This window comes from Dermacentor silvarum, chromosome 6 (assembly GCF_013339745.2).
Source record: "Dermacentor silvarum isolate Dsil-2018 chromosome 6, BIME_Dsil_1.4, whole genome shotgun sequence".
NCBI classification, from domain to species: Eukaryota; Metazoa; Arthropoda; class Arachnida; order Ixodida; family Ixodidae; genus Dermacentor; species Dermacentor silvarum.
The window spans coordinates 125832937-125855087 of record NC_051159.1 but is presented as its reverse complement, the minus strand read 5'-3'; the positions used below and the strand labels follow the sequence as shown (position 1 = coordinate 125855087).

Sequence of the window (22151 nt, the reverse complement as noted above, 5' to 3'; positions counted from 1 at the left end):
GTTAATACCCATCTGAATTGTATTTCGATGTGTCTAGCCGAAGTGTGCAGGTGTGTATGTAACTGCCTTGCTTGAAAAATATATTTTGTTGTGTTTTGACAACTCTGGGCTCTGACTCGGTTTTTGGAACACAACCGGCATTCGATGGCGCACCAGAGGGCCACTTATTATTTGTCCTTGCTTTCGAGGGGTTATTTTCGGAAGCTGGCAAGTCGGCTTTGGAATTTGGCCCGGCGTTGGCACTTCGTTCACAGGGTGTGTGACATATACTCATAACGCTCCGTAACTAGAGGGTGTGCGAGAACATCACCACGAATGTGTGACCGAATACATTTGAGCTCCACTTAGCTGCATCACGCAGCTCACGATGGAGGCCTACAGCGCAGACGCGGGCAGCATTAACGCACCACATGATGCTTAAAGGCGGTGCACATTCCCGCATATTATATCACTTTAAGGAAATATCAAACCGTACTCCGTAATTGCGCATTCCCGTCAACGTGGCTTCTCAAATCAATGAAAGAGTCACCTGTGGCCAGGCCTCCGGAGATGGCGATGGCTAATGTGGCGAGCAGAGCCCAGAGCTGGAAGGCGGCCTGTTCTCCGGCGGACCGGCCCAGCCCATAAGTCACGTTGAAGCCATGACCGTCGGTCACGTTGAACACGGACGCCCTCGCCGGATAGATGGAGAATAATCTGCGAAAAATGTGGATGCAGCGTAAGCCTTTCACAGCAACTATAGCTGTCCGTGACCAGATGACCGCTTAGTATACAAAGTGGTCGAGTGTTACGCGAGTGGCACGATGTCAGCCACGCGCCTAAGACCCTCTCATCATGGCTGAGAATCGGCATAGTACACACCGCGTCGGAGGTGAGCAAAGGAAACGTGAAGCTAGCTGCGCAGCTTGTGAAACGCTATCCGACTTGGGTCGTAGCTCCCCTGCTCACTGATCTCGTGACAATTATTCGATTGCAGGGCTGCTATTTTGTAGCGATGCGTTATGCTTTATTCTATATCTAGTTACCACACTTCAGTACAAAGAAATACAAACACCGGCAATTTATCACCCTCTCCCCAAAAATTACAAAAGAAAGGGTCAACCAAGTGTCGACGAAAAGTAGACAAGGTCGACGTACATGATAGTTCAAGTGATCCGTTGATTAAATGCTGATTAAATCTGTCTGTTCTGACTCTGTCCTTTTTTTTCATGTTCATTATTCACTGATTTCGTATCTTATTTGTATTGCATTTCACGAGCAATAACGTCGACGTTATTGGGTTGGAGTGCATACGGCAGGCATTGCCAAATCGTGACTACGAGCTTACCACTGTCGTTGAAAAGAAAAGTGTACAATCATTGCATTCTACCGGTGCTAACATGTGGGGCAGAAACTTGGGGGTTAACAAGGAAGCTCGAGAACAAGCTAAGGACCGCAGAAAGAGCGATTGAACGAAAAATGTTAATCCTAACGTTAAGAGACAGGAAGAGAGCGGTGTGGATCAGAGAGCAAACGGGGATAGCCGATATTCTAGTTGGCATAAAGAGGGGAAAAATAGAGCTGGGCAGGCCATGTAATGCGTAGGGTGGATAACCGGAGGACCACTAGAGTTATAGAATGGATAACAATAGAAGGGAAGTGCAGTCGAGGACGGCAGAAAACTAGGTGGGGTGATAAAGTTAGGAAATTTGCTGGCTCAAGTTGAAATCAGCTAGCGCAAGACAGGGGTAATGGAGACCACAGGGAGAGGCCTTCGTCCTGCAGTGGACATAAATATAGGCTGATGATGATGAACGTCGACGTTGTCTTCTTTATCGTCGAAACTTGGTCGACCCGTTTATTTTCTTATTTTTTTACCAGGATGCCAGGTGGGCCGATCCCGGAGCCGTGCAGTCTATGGTGTAATGTGGCTAATTTTCGACTTTATTGGTACTAATTAGGGCCGTACCTTAAGTTGTACCTACTCTGGGACTAATTCTCGTTTCTTATATCGTTGAGACCTACATTTCGATACCTCTTGCAACTCGATACGACGCTGTGGAAGCATACAAGGGCAGTTTTCTTCTGGAACTCGTTACAAGATACCCAGATTCTAGATACGCGTAACCCGTGTGAATTCTGTTGAGAAGACCTTGTCTTCAAAAACGAGGAAATAATAAAGGTCACTCTTTTACAAAGATAAGCACAGTAGCGTGACGTGAAAAACAAACACTTAAGGAGAGAGCAGGAAGAAACAGAACTCATTCCTTCCCAATTCTTTTTTTTTTTCACATCGCACTAATATGCATCCTCTAGCCACGGCCGCAGGATCTGGATAAAAAAAGCCGGCAGATCCCACGCTTTGTGGTAATCGATATTATGCGAAGCAGTGTGCGGGGAGCGTACCAAGGTAACGAAACGACCATGGGAGCACCGAGGCGTAGGCGGGTGGGGTGCATGGTTCATGACCTACATGATACGCATGTCATGACCCATCATTTATGTCCAAACCCATTTCAGTGGTTTTGACTGTTAATCTTTTTTCGCTGAGTCATTGTCATTTTTGCTTAGTCATGCTTATGGCTATGATTTCTACCATCATGCTTTAGTGTTTCCTTCACTTAGTTTCCACGTATGAACCCATTGCAGTGGTTTTTGAGTGTTAATCATTTTCGCTGAGTCATTGTCATTTTTGCTGAGTCATCTGATGACAAGACTTCTACCATCATACTTTAGAGTTTCCTTCACTTAGTGCCCACGTCCGAACCCACTCCAGGGGTTTTTGAGTGTTAATCATTTTTTCTGAGTCATTGTCATTTTTTTCTGAGTCAAGCTCATGACTATGACTTCTCCCATCATCCTTTAGTGTTTCCTTCACTTAGTACCCATGTCCAACCCATTCTAGTTACATACCAAGTTAACGAAATGACCATGAGAGCACCAAGACGGAGGTGGCTGTTTCATGATCTACATGACACACATGTGATGATATTCATGTCATGACCTATCATTTATGTTCGTCATACACTCTTGTCATACTACGCCAAATTGGGTACCTACCAAGTTAACGAAACGACCATGAGAGACCCAAGACGTATGCGGCTAGATAGATACTGTCAAAGTGGCAAATGTTCGCCAAAAAATGCTTCGCATTTAAAAAATTCCGAGCCCTTCCACAACTGTGAAGATGGAAGCCAGCAAAGCTGTACGTGACTGTGGTGGGTCTGCTATAGTGAATATTGCTATAGTGAATTCATGTATTAGCCTTATTGACTATATTGAGCGTCTTCGCCATGTTCGTCAAAGAGCAAGGACAGCAGCGTCTTGTCTTCGCCCGGCGCGATGGCCAAGTATTGCGTTTGTTACGCCAAGTCCGCCCCATCGTCATAGACTAGCGTATGAGCCACAGCGTTCATAGCCGCGGCACACTGCACGGCATAGTCAGGATCCTGACGTCAGGATCCCGGAAGATGTGGTTAAACGAGCGTCCGTCCCATAGCGAGTCCAAAGGGCAACTGCTGATAACAGCGCGATCTGTATGTCACGAGACAAAGAAGCACAACGATTGGTGGAACGTGCCGCCGCCGAGTATCGCGACACTTGTGAAAGAGGCATCAGCGGTGGCGTGGGGTATAACAAAGGGCCATCCATCATCCGTTTTGACACCTGTGCTAAGGCACAACTGGCGGGAAACCGCCACGCACATGGAGCCAAACAACCACGCACATGGAGCCAAAATTGTACACGCCAATCGGTCAACGGATGCGACCTCCTGGAACCTAGCCCGTAACAGCTTCGCTGTAAAATATCACCGTCCCTTCCACTCCGTGAAGATGGTCGAACAGCGAAGCTGTGTATTCACGGCCGCTTGGATGGCCCGAACGGCGCTACTTGCGGGGATGGGACGCGTTGGCGTCCACGGGCGACAGCGTTCCTAGCGCGTTCCTCACGCTATTTTTCTACGACGTTCCCGGACAAGAGAGAGAGAGAGGGGGGATCAAAAAGAAGCAAATGACGCTCGAGTCCTTGACCAAAGCTCTGTATATACAACCAATGGGCGCGTTAAGTTAGCGCGCTCCGAACTCCAAAGGAGCACGCTCGAGTGCGCTCGAGTGCGACGCCTTCGGAGCTTAACTTAACGGCGATATTCGCCGACTGCTTTCGGGTACTTTCGGGCGCACGAACGCGCCGTCTGGCGAATGTTATGTTGCTTCCGCGACCGCTATCGCATTGCGCGCGCTTTTTGAAGATGGCGCCGCCGATAAACACCCTACTGCAGTTTTTGATAGACGATGAACAGCTAGAAGAACTTGACGCGCAGCGACGGACGCAGCAGCAGCGGCTTATGTATGCGATGCAAGCTGTTCGTGGTGTTCTCAGAGGTACCCTGTCAGAGGATTTATTTCTGCTCCGCGGTATGCTGACTGATGGTGCGTTCCTCGCTCGCAAAGATGCGAGCGAGGAACGCGCTCGATTGCCGATCGCAAGAGGACAGAAAGCCTTATGATGCGAGGCATCCAGGATTATGTGACCAACCTTGCGCCCAGATACACATACACACAATTCAAGGAGCAGTGCCCCAACATCTTCCATGATACCATGAGGACCTGAAGAAATCATACACATGAACGTAGCGACGAGAAGGCGCCAAACTGCGACTGTTCGGTTACGTACCTGAGCGTCTGGCAAGTAATGATCGCGCCGTCATTTTCGATTCGTGATAAGCTCAAACCGCGCCAACACGCGAAGTTCCCGTTCATGCCTTGGAGCAGACGCGCGGCTGCGCAGCGGCGGCAGGAACGAGTGGGCAAGGAGCACGGACTTGCATAAGTGGAAAGAGCCGGAAATACGTCATTTTTCCGGAAGTCGTAGCAGGCGCGTGCTCTCGCGCACCGTCTACAGGGTGGAGCGCGTAGAGCGCGCTCCGTAATCACGCACCGGAAGTCGCTTTTTAGCCGTTAAGTTTAAAAGAGCGCGCTCTGCTGGCTAGAGCGCGCTCGAGCGCCTTAACTTAACGCGCCCAGTACTAACGCGAAATTCTCTCGCACCCCACTCGTCCGTTGACCTACTTTTTTTCTACACCGCCATTGGTTGGCGCGCCTCACGCTCTCCCCCTCCAACGCGAGTATTGGATGGCGCGACTTACGTCAACCCCCCCTCCCCGTTCTCTTTTTCATCCGCACCCTCTCACAGCATTCTCACAGGTGGAAAGGGGTCACTCAACCCCTTTCCCCCTGTTGAGCTCTTCTTTTATTGCGATAGCAATTATATGGACACTCAAAAGCAGATTTCTGCCGTCGCCGTCGCCGTCGCCGTGAGGTTCCGTATGACGTCAATGGAGATGAAATTGTCGCCGATGATGATGATTTTGGCGCTGAGCCGTGCTCCCTCAAGGGCTGCAGAAGATAGCGTCAACCTTCGCGCCGAACGCTGTATGTGCGAGTAAAAGGGCGCGAGGGACGCGCGCTTTCACGGGGAGTGAACGCACGGCGGAGAACAAACGCGCGTTCTGCGCTGTGCTCCCTTAAGGGCTGCAGAAGTAGGCGTCTCTTTCCTCCTCTACAATCACCATATATGTAGAGCAAACGTGCCTTCTTCCGACGCGCGACAGGCCATGGGGGAGGTGGGGGGGGGGGGGGGAGGGAGGGAAGGGAGGCGACGTTTATTTAGCTGCGGCACCAAGTGCTTATTTATATCAGAGGCTCCGGCAACAGTCACCAACGCCGCACGCATTTTGAGCGAACGCGGGCAAAACGCCGACGGCGTCGACAACAGTTCTGCGTGTTGCCGGTACTGCTGCATGTCCAAGTTTATACAGCTGAAAAAGCTACTATCATTATTCCGTATAGCTCTCTTCAAATTTGCTATCGCAATTGATGCTTCACCTTTCAGGTGAAACTGCGACAACTTTTTTCTCTCCTCTCCCGCTAGGTCACGTTGCCCATTTTAGAAGATAGCGTCAACCTTTCCCTTTCCTCATGAACCACTTACTACCCATTTTAGCGAAGTCGAACAACGACGGCAAATGTTCCGCATAAACAGCTACGCTGTAAAAAACAAAGTGGTCGCAGCTTCACCTGAAAGGCGAAGCATCAATTGCGATAGCAAATTTCTAGACAGCTATACGGAGTAATGATAGTAGCTTTATCAGTGGTGAATGGGAGCCCGTGTCGATGTGGTGCGTGACAGTTGACGTGCGTCCAAGGGAAGGCTGAATAGCGTCGAAAGAAGAACGAAAATGGTACAGGACGGCGATAAGCTCCGAACGCTGCTCTGGTGTAAGGCCGTCAGCTATGGATGGTATAAAGATGTCGGTGCAGGACTTGTCGGAAGCAGAAAGAGTGCAGATGTCAGTAAGGTCGTCGCGAGAAGTAGCATCGGGCACGTCGACGATGTACAGGGACTGAATGGCTTGGACATGGCCGAGATACTGGCCACGGAGCAATGTGAGCGGAGCGGACAAAAGGTTGCATACGAAAATATGGCTGAAACCAGCCGAAAAATCGAGGGTCGCGAAGGGAAGCAGTACAGTATTTTTTGCGATGAAGGTCTCAGAAGGGGCGAACAAAACAGTGGCGTCATAGATGCATCCACAAGACACAGGTAAAACAACAGCGGCGTGCGGAGGAATGTCGGTCTCCTCAGCGACGACTAATTTAGGGGGATGTTCGGGAGAATCGTCGGAATGGAGGTTGCACAAAGAAGAAAGTTCGACTTCGGCCCGCTGGCAGTCGATGATGGCTTTGTGTCGCGAGAGAAAATCCCATCCAAGAATGACGTCGTGAGAGCAGGATGGCAGCACAATGAACTCAATAATGTACATCATGTCCTCAATTACAACTCGGGCCGTACAAGCTGCTAACGGCTGAACATGCTGCGCTGTTGCGGTACGGAGGGCTACACCCGCAACTGGCGTCGTAACTTTCCGGATGGAGCGACAGAGTCTTTCATTTATTACAGAAACGGCGGCACCAGTGTCCACAAGGGCAAGAGTTGACACTCCCTCAACAGAAACAGCAAGTACATTCGACGGAGAATTGTGAGGACTTGGACGCTGTGACGGCGACGCAGTTCTTGCCTCATGAACTGCGGCGTTTAGTTTTCCTCTTCTGAAGGCATGGGACGACGACGCATTGGGGAGAGAGAGCGCCGACGTGGTGACGGAGATCGTCGGTCGAAGGACGCTTGACGATCAGGAGCTCTTGGAGGTGATCCTGGAGTGTAGCGGAGCGGTGGCTGGTCGGCATAGCGAGTCGTTGGTTCATAGCCATATGAGACGGCCAACGGCATGCGGCGGCGACAGTAGCGAGCGATATGTCCGGGGCGGCCACAGGCAAAGCAAATTGGTTTGTCGTCAGGAGTACGCCAAGGGTTTGTGGCCATGGGGCCAGCGCCAGGGGCGCGGGGTGGGGTCGGCGCGTGCAGTGGTTGACGCGGTGTGAAAGCAGGGTGCGTTCGAGGCCGTGCGACGACGTCGGCGTACGTGAGAGGAGCAGCTACCGGATGCGACTGAGGGGACACTGGCACAGCGTCGGCAATTTCTGCTTCGATCGCCTGCCGAATAGCGGGTGACAGGTAAGGAGCAGGACGGGGCTGGGGCTGTTGCTGAGCAAACTGCACCAGTGAGAGCTGCCGAGCAACTTCCTCGCGTATGAACGCCTGGAGCTGTGGCAGCAGTGTTGACTGGTCCGAGTGGACGGCCAGGCCTGCGAGGCTGTCGTCGTTAGTAACCAGGCGACGAGTCAAGGCCCGCTGTTTCCGGAGTTCATCGTAGCTCTGACACAGTTTGATGAGTTCCGCTACGCTGGTCGGGTTTTTTGCAAGAAGCATCTGAAAGACGTCATCGTCAATGCCTTTCAAGATGTGCTTGATTCTGTCAGACTCGGGCATCGAGGCATTGACGCGCTTCGAGAGGTCGAGAACGTCCTCAATGTAGCTTGTGAACGACTCGCCCGGCTGCTGGGCGCGCTGGCGCAAACGCTGTTCAGCGCGCAACTGGCGCACGGCGGGGCGTCCGAACACATCTATGAGGGCGGCCTTGAATGCAGACCAGGTGGGAAAATCTTTCTCGTGGTTTTTAAACCACAGATGAGCCACGTTTGAAAGATAGAAGATGACATTGTTCAGTTTAGCGGTGTCATCCCATCGGTTGGGGACGCTTACCCTATCATAAGTCGATAGCCAGTCCTCCACATCACTGTCGTCGGTGCCGCTGAAGACCACCGGATCCCTCAGGTAAGGCACCCCGGAGCAGATGACGGGCGGAGGGGCCGTGAACGGAGGGGCCGTGGACGGCGGGGCCGTGGATGGCAGGGCCGTGGACGGTGGGGGCGTGGTTGCGTCTTCGGGCATAGCGGGACGAAGCGTACGGGTGCGGAGTTCCAGGATGGAAGCTTGGCAGGTCGTACCCAGCACCTCCACCAATTGAAATGAGGTTTATTGATGCAGGCGTAGATGTAGGTCCTTCGGATAGACTGGCACAGAACGGGCGGCTAAACAGTTACGTCGGGCAGCGCTCTTAGCGGTAACTTCGGCGTCGTCTTTTGCGGAGCGATCACGATGCTGCTACTGCTGGTGGTGTGCATCATCTGCAGAACATGTTGCACGTCTTCTTCATCACAAGCTGTATAAACTTCGACATGCAGCAGCACCGGCAACACGCAGAACTGTTGTCGACGCCGTCGGCGTTTTGCCCGCGTTCGCACAAAATGCGTGCGGCGTTGGTGACTGTTGCCGGAGCCCCTGATATAAATAGGCACTTGGTGCCGCAGCTAAACATCGCCTCCCTTCCCCCCCCCTGCCCTCCCCCCCCCCCCCCCACAAGGCCTTTCGCGCGTCGGAAGAAGGCGCGTTTTCTCTACATATATGGTGATTGTAAAGGAGGAAAGAGACGCGTACTTCTGCAGCCCTTCAGGGAGCACGGCGCAGAACGCGCGTTTGTTCGCCGTGCGTTCACTCCCCGTGAAAGCGCGCGTCCCTTGCCCCCTTTCACTCGCACATACAGCGTTCGGCGCGCGGCGACGATTTCATCTCCATTGACGTCATGCGGAACCTCACGGCGACAGCGACAGCGACGACGACGGTGACGCCGACGGCAGAAATCTGCTTTGGAGTGTCCATATAATTGCTATCGCAATAAAAGGTTAGGCCTGCCGCCTGCTTCGAAACCGGTGTGATTCACCACGGCGCCACACGTCGGGCCTGTTGTGTGGGATCGGCATAGAAAATGCGTCTGGAACGCGCTTGGTACGCCTTCGCCCGTGGAAGCCGACGGGTTCCATCGCCGATGACTAGCGCCGTTCGGCCCAGGCGAGCGACCGAGAATCCAACTACGGCTGTCACGTTCGCTCCCATTGCAGCCCGCGTGACGCGGCAGAGCACATCTTTTTTTTTTTATCCAGCGACGTTTTTTAACAGCGTAGTTGTTTTAAGTCGACCCTTCGCCGTCTGCCTGTCCGGCGGTGCCACACAGGTCACGTGACCAGGAGAGGTTGAGAGCCGCGGCGGGGGAGGGCAGGTCACGTGACCAGCAGAGGAGTAGAGGTGCGCTGGGGGAAGGATGCGACCAATAAGAGGCCGCGCTGAGCACGAGGAGGAGAGGCGATGGGCATAAGAGAAGGTGTTTCTGTGCAGTGCGCTCTTTCACATAACGAACGCGCGTCGCAGCTCTGACGCGCATAGTAGCTGGGCTGCGATGCGACCATGGTAAGACCACGAGTAGTGCATACTCCTGAGGAAGAGGTTGCATACCGCGAGCGTCAGCGAGAGTTGGATTGAGAACGGGCTCGTCGCTTGCTCTCATTACTGGCGCGCAAAAAAGGAGCGGCGCAACTTGCACGCAAAAAAAAGCATGCCAAAACACAGAGAGCAACCTCACACGAAAAAAAAAAAATGTGGGCAGCTTGCAGCAGTGGCACTGGTGCAAGGCTAGAGTAAACAGCGGAGCTAGTGATCGACCTAGCTTCTTCCAGGTTTCACTAGGCTTGGCTAAGTTTTGCTAGGAAATGCTAAGTACTGCTAGACACGGTATTCCGAATCGACTCGCCGCTGACGCGCAGATTCTCGCTTAGCCGCGCGACGCGCTTCAAGATGAGCAGCTTCTTCTTCGGGTGTCCGGATCTTCTTTGGTTGTCCCATGTCAAGGCTACATGTACTCGCCACAGAGTCAACGAGAGTTCTGCCGCCGTGGCGGCGGCTCCGAGCTTTATATCCCCGGTGACGTCACGGCCAACCTGCGCCTCCAAACTTGCCGGGGACTGACTGGTCGAAACCTGCCGAAACCTGGCGTCGGCAGCAGCTCTGCGCGTTGCGTCGTTGGTGCTATATATATATATATATATATATATATATATATATATATATATATGTGTGTGTGTGGGGGGGGGGGGGGGATTCACGGTTACCCTAATGATCCCCCGGTGCTTCGCCCACTCAGCATCATTCACTTCGTGGATATGCGGTGTTTTTTTTTTTCAAGCTTGTTTGGAGGTCATTGTGCGATGAGGCATATTAGGGAGCCTACATGCAAGCGCTGTGCTTGCATGTAGGCTCCCTAAGGCATATAAGGCTTTCACCTTAATAGATGTTTACATTTCTCTCTCGATATCACTAACACCTTCTTTCAATATCCATTTAGTAGCAGACATTTCAGCAGGACAGTTTCAGGCACAGTATACTTGCCGTCCCTTTGAAGATGTTAGGTTAAAGGATATGAAGGAATCTTAAAGAGTTTTATTGCTAGATCTTTACGTTACGGTTGTCCATAATGCTAATTAGATATGCCGACGAAATCTGCAAACTATTCAGAGTAAGCATGGAGGCTTCTAAAGATATAGCAGTACTGGCAACGCCTGCAAACACTCGGCTCCAATGAGAGAAAGGTGTGCAGAGTGCACTGGCTTACCTCAGTGTGTCTCACAATCTGATGTGATAACTTTACCTCCATCTCGAGATCTGTTTATATTTCCGATCACAGACCATTAAGCTTGTAGTTTGCTTCCCTCTATCCTCATCAGTAAAACCTTGGCGCCTCGACATCTGCGTTCTACATGACTCTCGCTCGCACTCTTGATAACGAGATAGCGTTAAGGGCCCCCTGTCACAGAAAATCAGGTGTCGGCGCCGGCGGAATTTCCGTGAGCGAAAATTTACGTATATATTAGGGTCTATGTATACGCACTCCTTGATTACGCAATGCCTGCATGACTGCTGCTATCTCTACTGAATCAAATGTCTCTTCATAATCTATGAAAGCCATATAGAGAGGTTTATGGTACTCCGCATTATTATCGATTACTTTATTGATGACATGAATGTGATCCATGGTACAATATCCCGCCGGTGTTTTTTTCTTTTTATTTTATCCAGTGGCCGTGCTCTAGCCTTCAGCCAATTGGTCCAATAACATATTTTACTACCCTGTTACCTGCCTGGGTTTATCTCTCGCACACGAGCGCTCACCTGTCGCCATGAGACTCCTGGGACGTTGTGGCCGCCAGTATGATGCTGCTAACACCGGCGAGCAGTCCCGGCATGCCGTGTAAGTTGTGCACGCCGCATGTGTCGTGCACGCTCCAGCGGCGAGACAGGAAAGGCTGCAAGACAGCGGAGAGTGAGCCCGGAGAGTGAGAACAGATTTCCATCCAACACAAGTGCTAAAGAAAGGCAAGGGAGAGCTCGCGCTGCCTCTGCTATACATGCGTGTCAGCGAACGCTCGGTGTTCAGAGAGCAGATACAGCTCCCGCATGACAGCGCTGCGAGCTCTCCATATGAATGTTTGCGTATTGAATGGAAGGGCTTGCTACGTCAGTTGAGCTGCAGTAAAGGCCAACATTCACTGGGATCAAAGAAAATACAGGGGACTATGGGTCAGCTTTAAAAGCCATTCGCGTAATATTCGAATTCCAGAGCCCCATAGGCCCTGACTCGCGGTGACGATAGGCCTATCTGTAATGCGCCAGTACTTTGTCTTTATATGTAATTTAAGTGGAGGTTGGCGTCTTTAAAGGCGCCAGCTACTCCGCCTACGCAAGGAAAGGAAAACTAAGAGCACGAAAACACTGAGACAGTCATATATCACAAACAGCTACGAATTTCCGCACAAGAGTAAAGGAAATCACAGAAAAGAGCGAAGAACACTAAGAGACACACAGTTCCGTAAACACAAGAGAATACGTTATTTGCGCCTTACTCACGTCTCTTTATTAAATAAATATCGTTCCTCTAACGGAATCGGAGCGCTTTCAGTTTCGGGCGTTACTATACTAACGCTCTGCGCCTTGATTTTCACTGAGATGGAAAACAAATTTGTAGAAAGGAGAAGCAACTGCGCTGGAAATCAAACACAGATGTAGAATGTAGAACCCAGAGGTAGATGTAGAACACGCGATGATGCGTGTGATCAGCGTGTGACCGTGTGATGTCTGTCTAAAGGTCTTTTGGCTCCGTTTTTATTTGAGATGAGAGTCACAGCGCGACAACGTCTTTTACCAGTTTGGTAATTTAACCGTGCACGAGATTCCGCGATCCCGCTTTTCCGCAGATCTCATTCGACCTTGCCGAGGCGGCAGACCTTTCTCATGTGGAGGGGTAACATTCTTCTAAGTCGCGAGCGCCCACGTGAGGAGTCCTCATGTTCGGCATAGCTTGAAGTCCGAAGTCTTCATTCGAGCGATATAGTTGTGGGCAGAATCCCACATGCAGAATTTCGCACGTTATGCGAAATTCAGCTACACTGCATTGGCATTTCATAGTATGACAGACTACAGCCTAATGAGAAGCGTGTCAAGGCGATGTTAGTGCCTCACTTACTTAACTGGCTGCTATCGATGAGTATGTTTACAAATAACGACCTAGCGTCTAAGTTCTATATTTGAACCACGGTCGATCGTGCCCCGCTCAGCAGAGATGTTCTTTGACCGACGTACGAAATGTCCCTGTTGATGGCAAGCTGGTTACAATGACATGAATTGCGTGGACAGTTTTTATAAAACGCCACTTACATTGACTGTTTGCTACATGTCCAAGTAAAATTTGATGTCCGCTTACATTGACAGTTTGTCCCAAGTCCAAATAAACTTTGTAATGTGAGGTACATATTTTTTTTTATTATTAATAAACGTCTTTCTCTATCTCTATCTGTATACCGGCGTATTAACCACGGTTGCCTCCAGTTATTAAAATTAGAGTATTCAAAACAAAATGACAAATTTTGTTGGCAGAAACACCTTCTATTCGATAGTCCCGCGGCCCACACCGACGCGCACGCGGTCGGTCCTAGCACGATGGTGTAACGGAGTGAAATAGGAGAATGAAAGTTCCTCTAGCGCCCGGGCTATGTACGCCGTCACGTGACGCTAGTATGGAAGCAACTTTCTACCACGCTTAAGCTATCCCCTTCATCACGTGACGCTAGTATGGAAGCAACTTTCTACGACGCTTAAGCTATTCAGGTCATAACTTACGCTAGTACATGGGCGCTCGCGCAGCGTAGTCTTGTCGCAGCTTCGCAAGCTATGCCTACTTCCCCTATTGCGTGCCTGTTATGCGAAGAAGCCGAGCGTTAGGAGACTCGATAACTGTGGGGCGAAGACGAACGTCAAGGGACGCGAAATAGTCAAGCATTCAAAACCCACGCTAGCCGTTTCTACAGCGGCCGGCATGCACAAACTACAAGAACGATGAACTCACTAACCGTAATGAACTTGTATCCCAACACTGAAATTCCTCCGGCTATACTGCCCACTATGATGGCGCTGTGAGGTTCACCCAGGATGCTCGCAATACTGCCAATGGCAACGCCACCTGATAGTGTTGAGTTCTGAATGTGGACCTGCAATTCAGCAAGCATAAAAAAACACAGTGTATGCGCCAATCTGTGACATATCCGAGGCAGTGCTCAGGCGTAATAAACGCACAAAAATTCACGAGTACGTCGAAGAGCACAGAAGGACGGTTCCTTTCTCATGCGAAGACGCGTACTCCAGTTAAACGACTCACCAATTTTCACTTCATTGAGCAGTGCGCTAAGTAAATTTTTAGTATATGCAGGCAACTCGGAAAATGGCATTTACTAACTCTTACTATCGGTATCACTCACAGACCGTGAGCAGATCCCTGATCATGAGGAGGAAATTTGCAGAAGAATCAAAACGGGTTGGAGTATATACGGCAGGCATTACCGAAAACCCTTACTGGGAGTTTACTACAGTCGTTGAAAAGAAAAGCGTACAATCATTGCACTCTACCGGTGCTAACATATGGCGCAGAAACTTGCAGGCTAACAAAAGAGCTCAGAGGTCAAGTTAGGACTGCGCAAAGAGCGAATTAACTAAAAATATTAGGCGGAAAGTTAAGAGACAAGAAGAGAACGGTGTGGATCAGAGAGCAAATGACGATAGCCGATATTCTGGTTGACATTAGGAGGGAAAAAATGCAACTGTGCCGGTCATGTAATGCGTAGGGCAAATAAACGTTGGACCATTACAGGTTACAGAATGAATGACCAAGCGAAGGGAAAGCGCATTCGAGGATGGCAGAAAATTAGGGGAGGTGATGAAATTAGGAAATTTGCAGGCGCAAGTTGGAATCAGCTAGCGCAAGACGGGAGCAATTTGAGATTGCTAGAAGAGGCCTTCGTCCTACAGCGGACAAAAAAAAAAAATATTGATGATGATGATTATGACTATCGGTGGAAAATGTTCAGAGTAATTTTGAAGTTTGCCTTCACGGCGTCTGGTAGGTAGCTGAAATCGACGCTTGAAGTACCCGAACTCACGCTTGCGTGCACTATACTGCGGGCTACGTGCAAAGACACCCTTCTAGATCAGTATTATTTGTAAAGAAAATGCTTCTTCGAAGAACCTATTCTCACTATTTCACAAACGTAAGTCCTTGGTGTGGTAAGCGTTTACGGGATTCACATTTCTGTTATGCACATTCTAAGTAAGCCAATCGGTCAACATTGGTTTACCAAGACAGTCATCTACAAAACGATGCGCACACTGCGTTTCGTGCAATAAAGAGTAAATAAGTGTGATCTAAAAGCAGGGTCCCTAGATTTCTCGTAGGGTCTCTTGCATACATGCAAATGCTTTTAATGCAAGCGGTTGTTCTGGCAATCAGTTTGCTCTTCCACAATAGATCTACAAAACATTGAACAAATTCGTTATCCGTAGCTAGAGCAAATGACATGAGCCGCCCAACGGCATAACTCATGTATGAAATCCTTAAAAAAAGACACACAACAATTACCTTCCTTAGGAAATCAGTGCAGCTGGAAACGCGTTCAAAAGATACGAAGCAGGCCTGGTTGAACACACGCAAATACGCTATGCATGAGATCGGCTCGAATAAGGCACCTAACAGTCATCAATCACGTGTGGGATTTATGCTCACGATACACGTGTGATAAGCCGTAACTAACTGAAACCAACGGCTCGCATACCGAGTGACCTCCCTGATCAAAATATGAAAGCCTTATGAGAAGTTCCAGAGAACCGAAGTTTTGCCCGGATTTCACATATCACATCCGCCATTTCATTAGATGGCGGATGTTGAAGATACAGCCTAAAAACCAATGCGAGGCAAAGTGCCGCAAAGGCCTCTGGCAAGCCAGACGTAATAACACTATACACCAAAAGGTACACTGGTTTTCTATCATTTATGTCCTACATCATAAGTGAGAGTGCAAGGTGCATATGTAGACAGTTAATAAGCTGCATTAATATGAAAATTATGCAGGTCCAACGCGCATGCTGGAATATCTACGATGCGAATCATTCCTGAAGCGCTTAAATGGATGTTTTAAAGCTAGAAGCGATGCGTACAATTGGCTTTGTTGTCATCACATGCAACGCGTTTCCTCCTGCAATGTCACCGTTTATGCTTATGTACCGCTCAGGTCATAACAATGATGTCATGTAGCCTTTATGTTTATGCATCACACCATTAAGAAGCTATGCAGAAAAGCAAACAGCAGGTAATGCGAATGCGCACTGTGAGACCTATAGACAGTGATATTCACGAGGGCGAAGGCCATGTTCGATGTTTGTCGAATCCTGGGCTTCCACGCCGGGAAAGCGTGGCACTCCAGTCGTCTGCTTGTGGGCACCGCAGTCACGCCTGCGTTCAAAGCCCAATACCTTGACAAGTCGCTTGACCCAAACAATGGAACTTGCGACACAGGTGAGCCAGCCACAGCACACCGTCTGATATGGACATGTCCTGGCCTATCCTCACTGCGAAGAATCTGTCTTGTAGGGCTACAGAGCTCATTCGTTACACTAGACGACTGGACCCTTCCAGGAGGGACCCCTGGACCCGCAAAGCCATTGCTGTTCTACCTATTAAGGAGCGAAACAATTCGCCTAATCTATAGGCACCTAGGCGGAAAAACCACTCGGGTTGCCTTTTAATATATGTACATATTTTTTATTATTAATAAACGTCTTTCTCTATCTCTCTCTCGATATGTGTTGAGGAAAAAGTGGCGAGTAGAGGTGTCCGCAGAGATAAGTACGACGCCAAGGGCAGTGGTAAAGTTGACTAGTCCATTATTGGCCCGCTTCCATTCCTGTGCCTGTGACGTAATGGAAACCAGCACGCGTGCGCGTGATTTCGCGCACACGTGCTTTTTGGCGCAGTTGCGCTCGCACCCACGTGTTCAGTTCGGCAAGAAAGTAGGGAGTTTTAGATTAGGGGGACGCAAGCGCTAGGTGGCCCCTACGCTTGCGTCCCCCTAATCTAAAACTCTCTAATAGCAGCAACGACAGTGGCAACGGTCAGCAATGTCTGGGAGGGTCCGCAAAGAAAACTTAGCTTTACAAGACAGTGTTCATCCATGAAAAGCATACAAAGCGAAAATAAATCGATACGTGTGTAAAGACGCAATTGACAGAAAAGTATGCCGCGAGGCGCTGCAAAACATTTTTAACACTACGTATACATTACGACAGCAAAATGGGATAAAGCAACAAGAAAATGCAGGTTAAATTACGGCAACGATAGTAATACTGTCTAATGCGTTTGCGCACTTTCGCTTACGTCTATAGGCATGATTGTCGTTATCCGAGAATTTCGTGCGCACAGGACCTAAAAAGCGCGACGGTAGTGAACATTACTAAATGGCACGGTGCACGGAGGCATCAGGCGCCCAGTGAGTGCCGTGGGGATTCAACGCTCTCACCATACGCCATTCATTCAAGTCTTCGAAGGAAACTTGCGCCACCGACCATGTCCAGTCTTCCTCGGCCGTCGAGACACGACGAGGCGGCGAACGCAGTCAGACATGACGCCGTCAGGGCGAGGTAAGTGTTGATCACAGCTCGGTGCCTCTCGGCGCCTTGGACCGTGGCAGCGTTGAAGCTCGGCCAATACAGCCACAAGAAGAGCGTGCCTGCGAAGGTGCAAAGGCTTCTTTTGTGCCGAGGACTTGCAGCTTTGGTACTTTGATTTGCAGTTTTGTCGCAACACTTCCCTGCGAGCAGCGTGCCTTCAGAACCAATGCAACCATATATTTGCATTACGGTAATGCAACTGGCCACATGCAACTAACGCCATAGCAGATCTTTATGCCGCCTTCGTTGTTTTCTGAGTTACCTTCGTTCACTGGTTCTTCATTGCTTCGTAGAGTAATTTCTCCTGAAACATTTGCTAATTAAGCTCCGCAGAGCACCGCCCGAACCAAAAGTGTCCGAATGACGCAAAGCAACACTTTGGAGTAGGTGTGTGACAACATCGTTCCATTATTCCAGCTTAAGTACGTTCCACGGAAAGCGTAAAGATGGCGGGAATATTATGAAAGCTGAACTTGTTATCCGCACTGATCGTAGGATGGCGCGGAGAAATTCAGCTGGGCTCTTCAAGACGGCTTCTGAGTTACACAACAATTTGCCCTGGTCCGAGATACACGCGCAGGACGCTTATGAGGCATAATGCGAATCGGAATCCCACCTCTCTCTCTCTCTCTCACTCTCTCTCACTCTCTCTCGTAGTCCCTCGTGAGAACCAGCACAAATGAGCAACGCTTCTATTGCAAGGTACATTTGGATGTACGAGACACAGAGACATGCCTGAATAATTGAAACGGGATTCTTTTTCGTTGCAATCATGAAAATACATTCATGATCTGTCAGCGCAACAAAAGACAAAGACGAAAAAGAATTGAGAGACGTTCATAGGCGCTGTGTATATTAACTGAAGCCTTAATGCAACCATGTGGCCAATATATACAACACAGATGGCACTAATGCGGGAAAACCATAACTAAATTCATCACCTTGTATAACAGCACCACACACATCACGTGTGATTAAACCTGATTTAAAAAGTTAAACTCACCCTGTGTTAGAGTGACGGAATGAGTGATGGTGGGACTGCGCGTCAGTACACTGGCTGTTCGATCAAGCATAATTCCGGGTCAATGCCCTGTGGTGCCGGCGTTCTGTACCAAGTTCCAATTTCTTGCGGTAAAGTCTACATTGGCCACACCGGGCGGTTCATCAACGTACGCCTCAAAGAACACGACACTTTCTTAAAAGGCACACCCAGCTCTCATCTACCTAGCCACTGTCGCATTTGTGGTTGCTGCAGCCACTTTTCGATATATTTATGAGGCACAGAAAGCAGTAGACGCGCGAGATAGCTGCGGCTTTTCACATCCATAAGCACTCGCACGAATGCGTAAGTCAGCCCTACGCCATTCTAACAGAGGATGAATTAAACATTTAAAATCAGGTTTAATCACACGTGATGTGTGTAGTGCTGTTGTACAAGTTGTTGGTTTTAGTTTTGGTTTTCCCGCTTTGGTGTAATGCGCGCTGTATATACGGGCCACGTGTTTTCATTAACGCTTCATTTAATACACAGCACCTGTGATCGTCTCTTCTTGTTCGTCTTTGTCAGTCGTCGCACTGACAGATCATGAAGGTGTCCCAACTCGCGCAGTTCTCGCTACTTGTGCATGAAAAAACGCACAGCAGGGAAATTAAAAAAAATCCTTTAAGAGGGTTGTTCTGAACAGTAGCGTTCCGGGGGCGTGGCCGCGCCCTGAAAAGGCCACGATTTGAGAAGGCGCCCGTTGCAGAAATACTGTGAGTGTGCTGCACAGAAATTACGTTCATAAAATGCTCTGAGAGCTTCCTTAGACCGCACGCATGGCGAGCTTAGTGTGGTCTCTTAACAGCACGCACACCAAAAAGTATTGTCAGTATTGCCGTAGGGAGGTGATTTCTATAAATTATAGCAGCATGAGACCCTTTCGCTAAGACGAAACCATCAAACTGATGTGTTTGTGCCTCACGACATTTGCGAAGAGCGCATATGAGGAAACAGCGCATTCTGAGAAGCGAACGAAGAGAGGTGGCGTGGGGGCGATGGTTACGTCATTCTATGACTAAACGAGGGGGCATCGCGACTGAATTCTCGCGTGGGCTAATGATGCCCACCAACGATGCGAGACCCCTTCAGATCTGCCCTTCAAGCCGAGCGACGTTCTTGAAGTCCCGGAATCACGAAGGCGGGAAATTACTATGGCGGGGGTTCCCCCGCTCGCCTTATGCCGGGCATCAACAACAAGGAAGATATTGGCGTTGTATTGTGGCGATACGGAACTGCCGTGTCGTAACTGTTTCGCAGCACCACGGCGGAGACAATTCGAACGCAGTATGTTCCGCTCCTCAAGCCGTGTTCTGGACAGAGCTAGAACGTCTTGGCTTTACTATCTTGTCTTGGGCTAGTTGGTGCTTGCTAGCCAACTAGCTCCGTGTTGGGCCAACTAGCCCGACATGAAGACACATGAATAACACGAACAACACAAAACAAAGGATGCTCATCATTCAGTGTGATCGTGTTGTTCATGTCTCTCCGTGTTTCACCGTTCTCGCAGTAAATAACGTGAGTCTCAACATGAATCGTGGTGGGGGGTTTTTTCGTGTTTTTTTTTTTGTGCTGTTGAAAGGCACAGGAAATTCACAAAACGTGAAAGCGGGGACGATAAGAAGCATAGTAGGGTCAGCAGGCGCCTCAATCTCTGTTTCAGGACACGTCAACTACACCGCTAATTAAATTCAAAATGATAAGAGGGAAACGTACATCTTGTGGACATAGACTAGACTGCGTACATTATAAACTCAATACAAAGATGTGCACTTGTGTCTAAGTAAACAAAGGCCGCTCAGGCCAACTAAAAGCCAGCACGACGCACTGTGAAGTTTCTTCGCGTTCCACTTCCCTCCCCACATGAAACTGGACGGTTTCTATGAAATTTCCCACAACGCGCGAAACACGTTGGTACGTGTACTCATTTACAACTGAGCTGCTTTTATTTCCTCGGCGCGTAGAAACGCTGTTTTGGACCACACCACCCGTACGGAGTACGACTGACCAATCATAGCGAAGACGTCAGAAGTGTACGAAGATCCCTCGTTGCGGTGGCTCAAGTGGTCTTTCCTATGCAGGGCGAAGGCTAGTGCCAGGCCGAAGTAGGCCCCGAAGGTGTGCAAGAAAATGGAGCCGCCAGGATCCACGGCCTGAGATAGACAGACACTTGTTAGCTCGGCAAACGACAACTGCGAATACCCCCATGAATGCTAACAATAAAAACTATAGACGCCTAAGAACAGTTTATTTCAAGGATTCAGGAAGAGCTGCATATATACCTCCTCCTCAAAAGCGGTTGTCTTAACTTCCAAAGTGCCATAGTAAACTGCATGAAAATACCGGACGCACGACAAACGATGCGAAAAACTTATTTAGAAGGTGTGAAATGAGCGCTACACTCGTTGCCATTGGTGTTCTTCAAGAATTCTTTGAGCATCAGTTGTGCCGACTGCTCGAACACGCCTGCTCGCAAACTAAAGAGAGTTCGAATTAATCAGCATTCAATAGCACGTCTGACAGACATTTGCATCATAGCAAGACCATTTTAAAGAAATAGCACAAAAATAAGTATGGATTCACGAAGTGAATCAACATTCACCTTAGCCAGCTTAGAAGTCGTTCTATGAAGCGCAGTTGTACAAATGGTACACCAAGAAAAAAAAAAACATTTAAGAACCAGGTAATGGATCTCATCGAATTTTCGAGCAGGCTGAAACCTAGAATCATTCCTTCAAATAATGGTGAACTTAACGACTCGTAACTAAACGCGACGAGAAGTGTATAGGTTACCAGCAGCAGAACTTGCATCGTTCAATTGTCGGAAAGGAGTCATTAGGAGCAAGTGATACAGTTTGTATACTTAACCTGGAGCACCGATACACCTAGGTATTCGTTGCCGGCACCAAGCGCGGTTTCCACGATCCCGATAATGGCATTCTGGATCAAGCTCGTCTTGCCCAGAAGTGCACCGAGAGAGATGAGGTACGTGACTGCCGAAAACTCGGCACCCAGGAGGCTTCAAACAAACAAACAAAAAATAGTTAAGCAAGCATTAATGAAGCTTTGCTTGAAGCTTCTTTTTGGAAACTGTATAGGCACGAACATTCTCGGGGGCCAATAGAAAACGATGAGAAAACATTACTGTGTTCTAACAGTTGAACAAAAAATTTGTAGAGGTGCTATATCTCAAATATTAGTAAAACAATGTTGACAGCAATATTTCTGTAATGGGATCGAAACTGTGACGTGTTTTTTGTGGGACGCGCCAGCTGTCCTGGCGACAGAGATTTTTTTTTTTTTTTTGCATAGAAGTGAAATGGAGTAGCCGGAGGCGTACTGCTGTCAACCTCTCCAGTTAGACGCCAATTAATCCAACCTACCTACCTACCTTTTTCGGCCACAGACATTGTTTTAATACAATATGACGTAATTGCAGGAGTACTACAACCCATGCCCCCAGTCTGGTCTGCCATAGCTGTCGCAGATGAGGACAAGTAACCGTTGACTTTTCCATCCATCTCACTTCCCCAACCTATCGAGCCCTTCCGACATCCTCACCTATGACCAAGATTAAGGATCAAGGTTTTTTGACACAGTGTAATTCTGGTTCAGGCTTAAAAGGTGCGGGGTCTAATTCTATAACGACCGTAAAGAGCAACGACAGTATTGTGACTTACAGTTACACAATGCCAATGCACCAATGTTTTCCACACCTATATTGTGCTCGAAACCTACGTCATTTTTAGTTGACGGTTCTAACACGTGCGCGTGCACACCCTGTTTGTCCGGAGAC

The 22151-nt window shown here is 49.1% G+C and overlaps 1 protein-coding gene across 2 annotated transcripts in view; it reads right to left on the bottom strand.

Annotated features, from left to right (window-relative positions):
* Positions 1–22151, bottom strand: part of LOC119455941 (ammonium transporter Rh type A) — a 45835-nt gene that overhangs the window by 9302 nt on the left and 14382 nt on the right. For both annotated transcript variants that reach the window (XM_049669445.1, XM_037717491.2), the window contains exons 3-8: positions 21224–21374; positions 20364–20508; positions 17212–17375; positions 13674–13811; positions 11440–11573; positions 530–696 (exon numbers count right to left, since the gene is read on the bottom strand). In XM_049669445.1, the coding sequence (XP_049525402.1) occupies positions 530–696; positions 11440–11573; positions 13674–13811; positions 17212–17375; positions 20364–20508; positions 21224–21374 (899 nt within the window). The remainder of the gene's footprint in view (positions 1–529; positions 697–11439; positions 11574–13673; positions 13812–17211; positions 17376–20363; positions 20509–21223; positions 21375–22151) is intronic.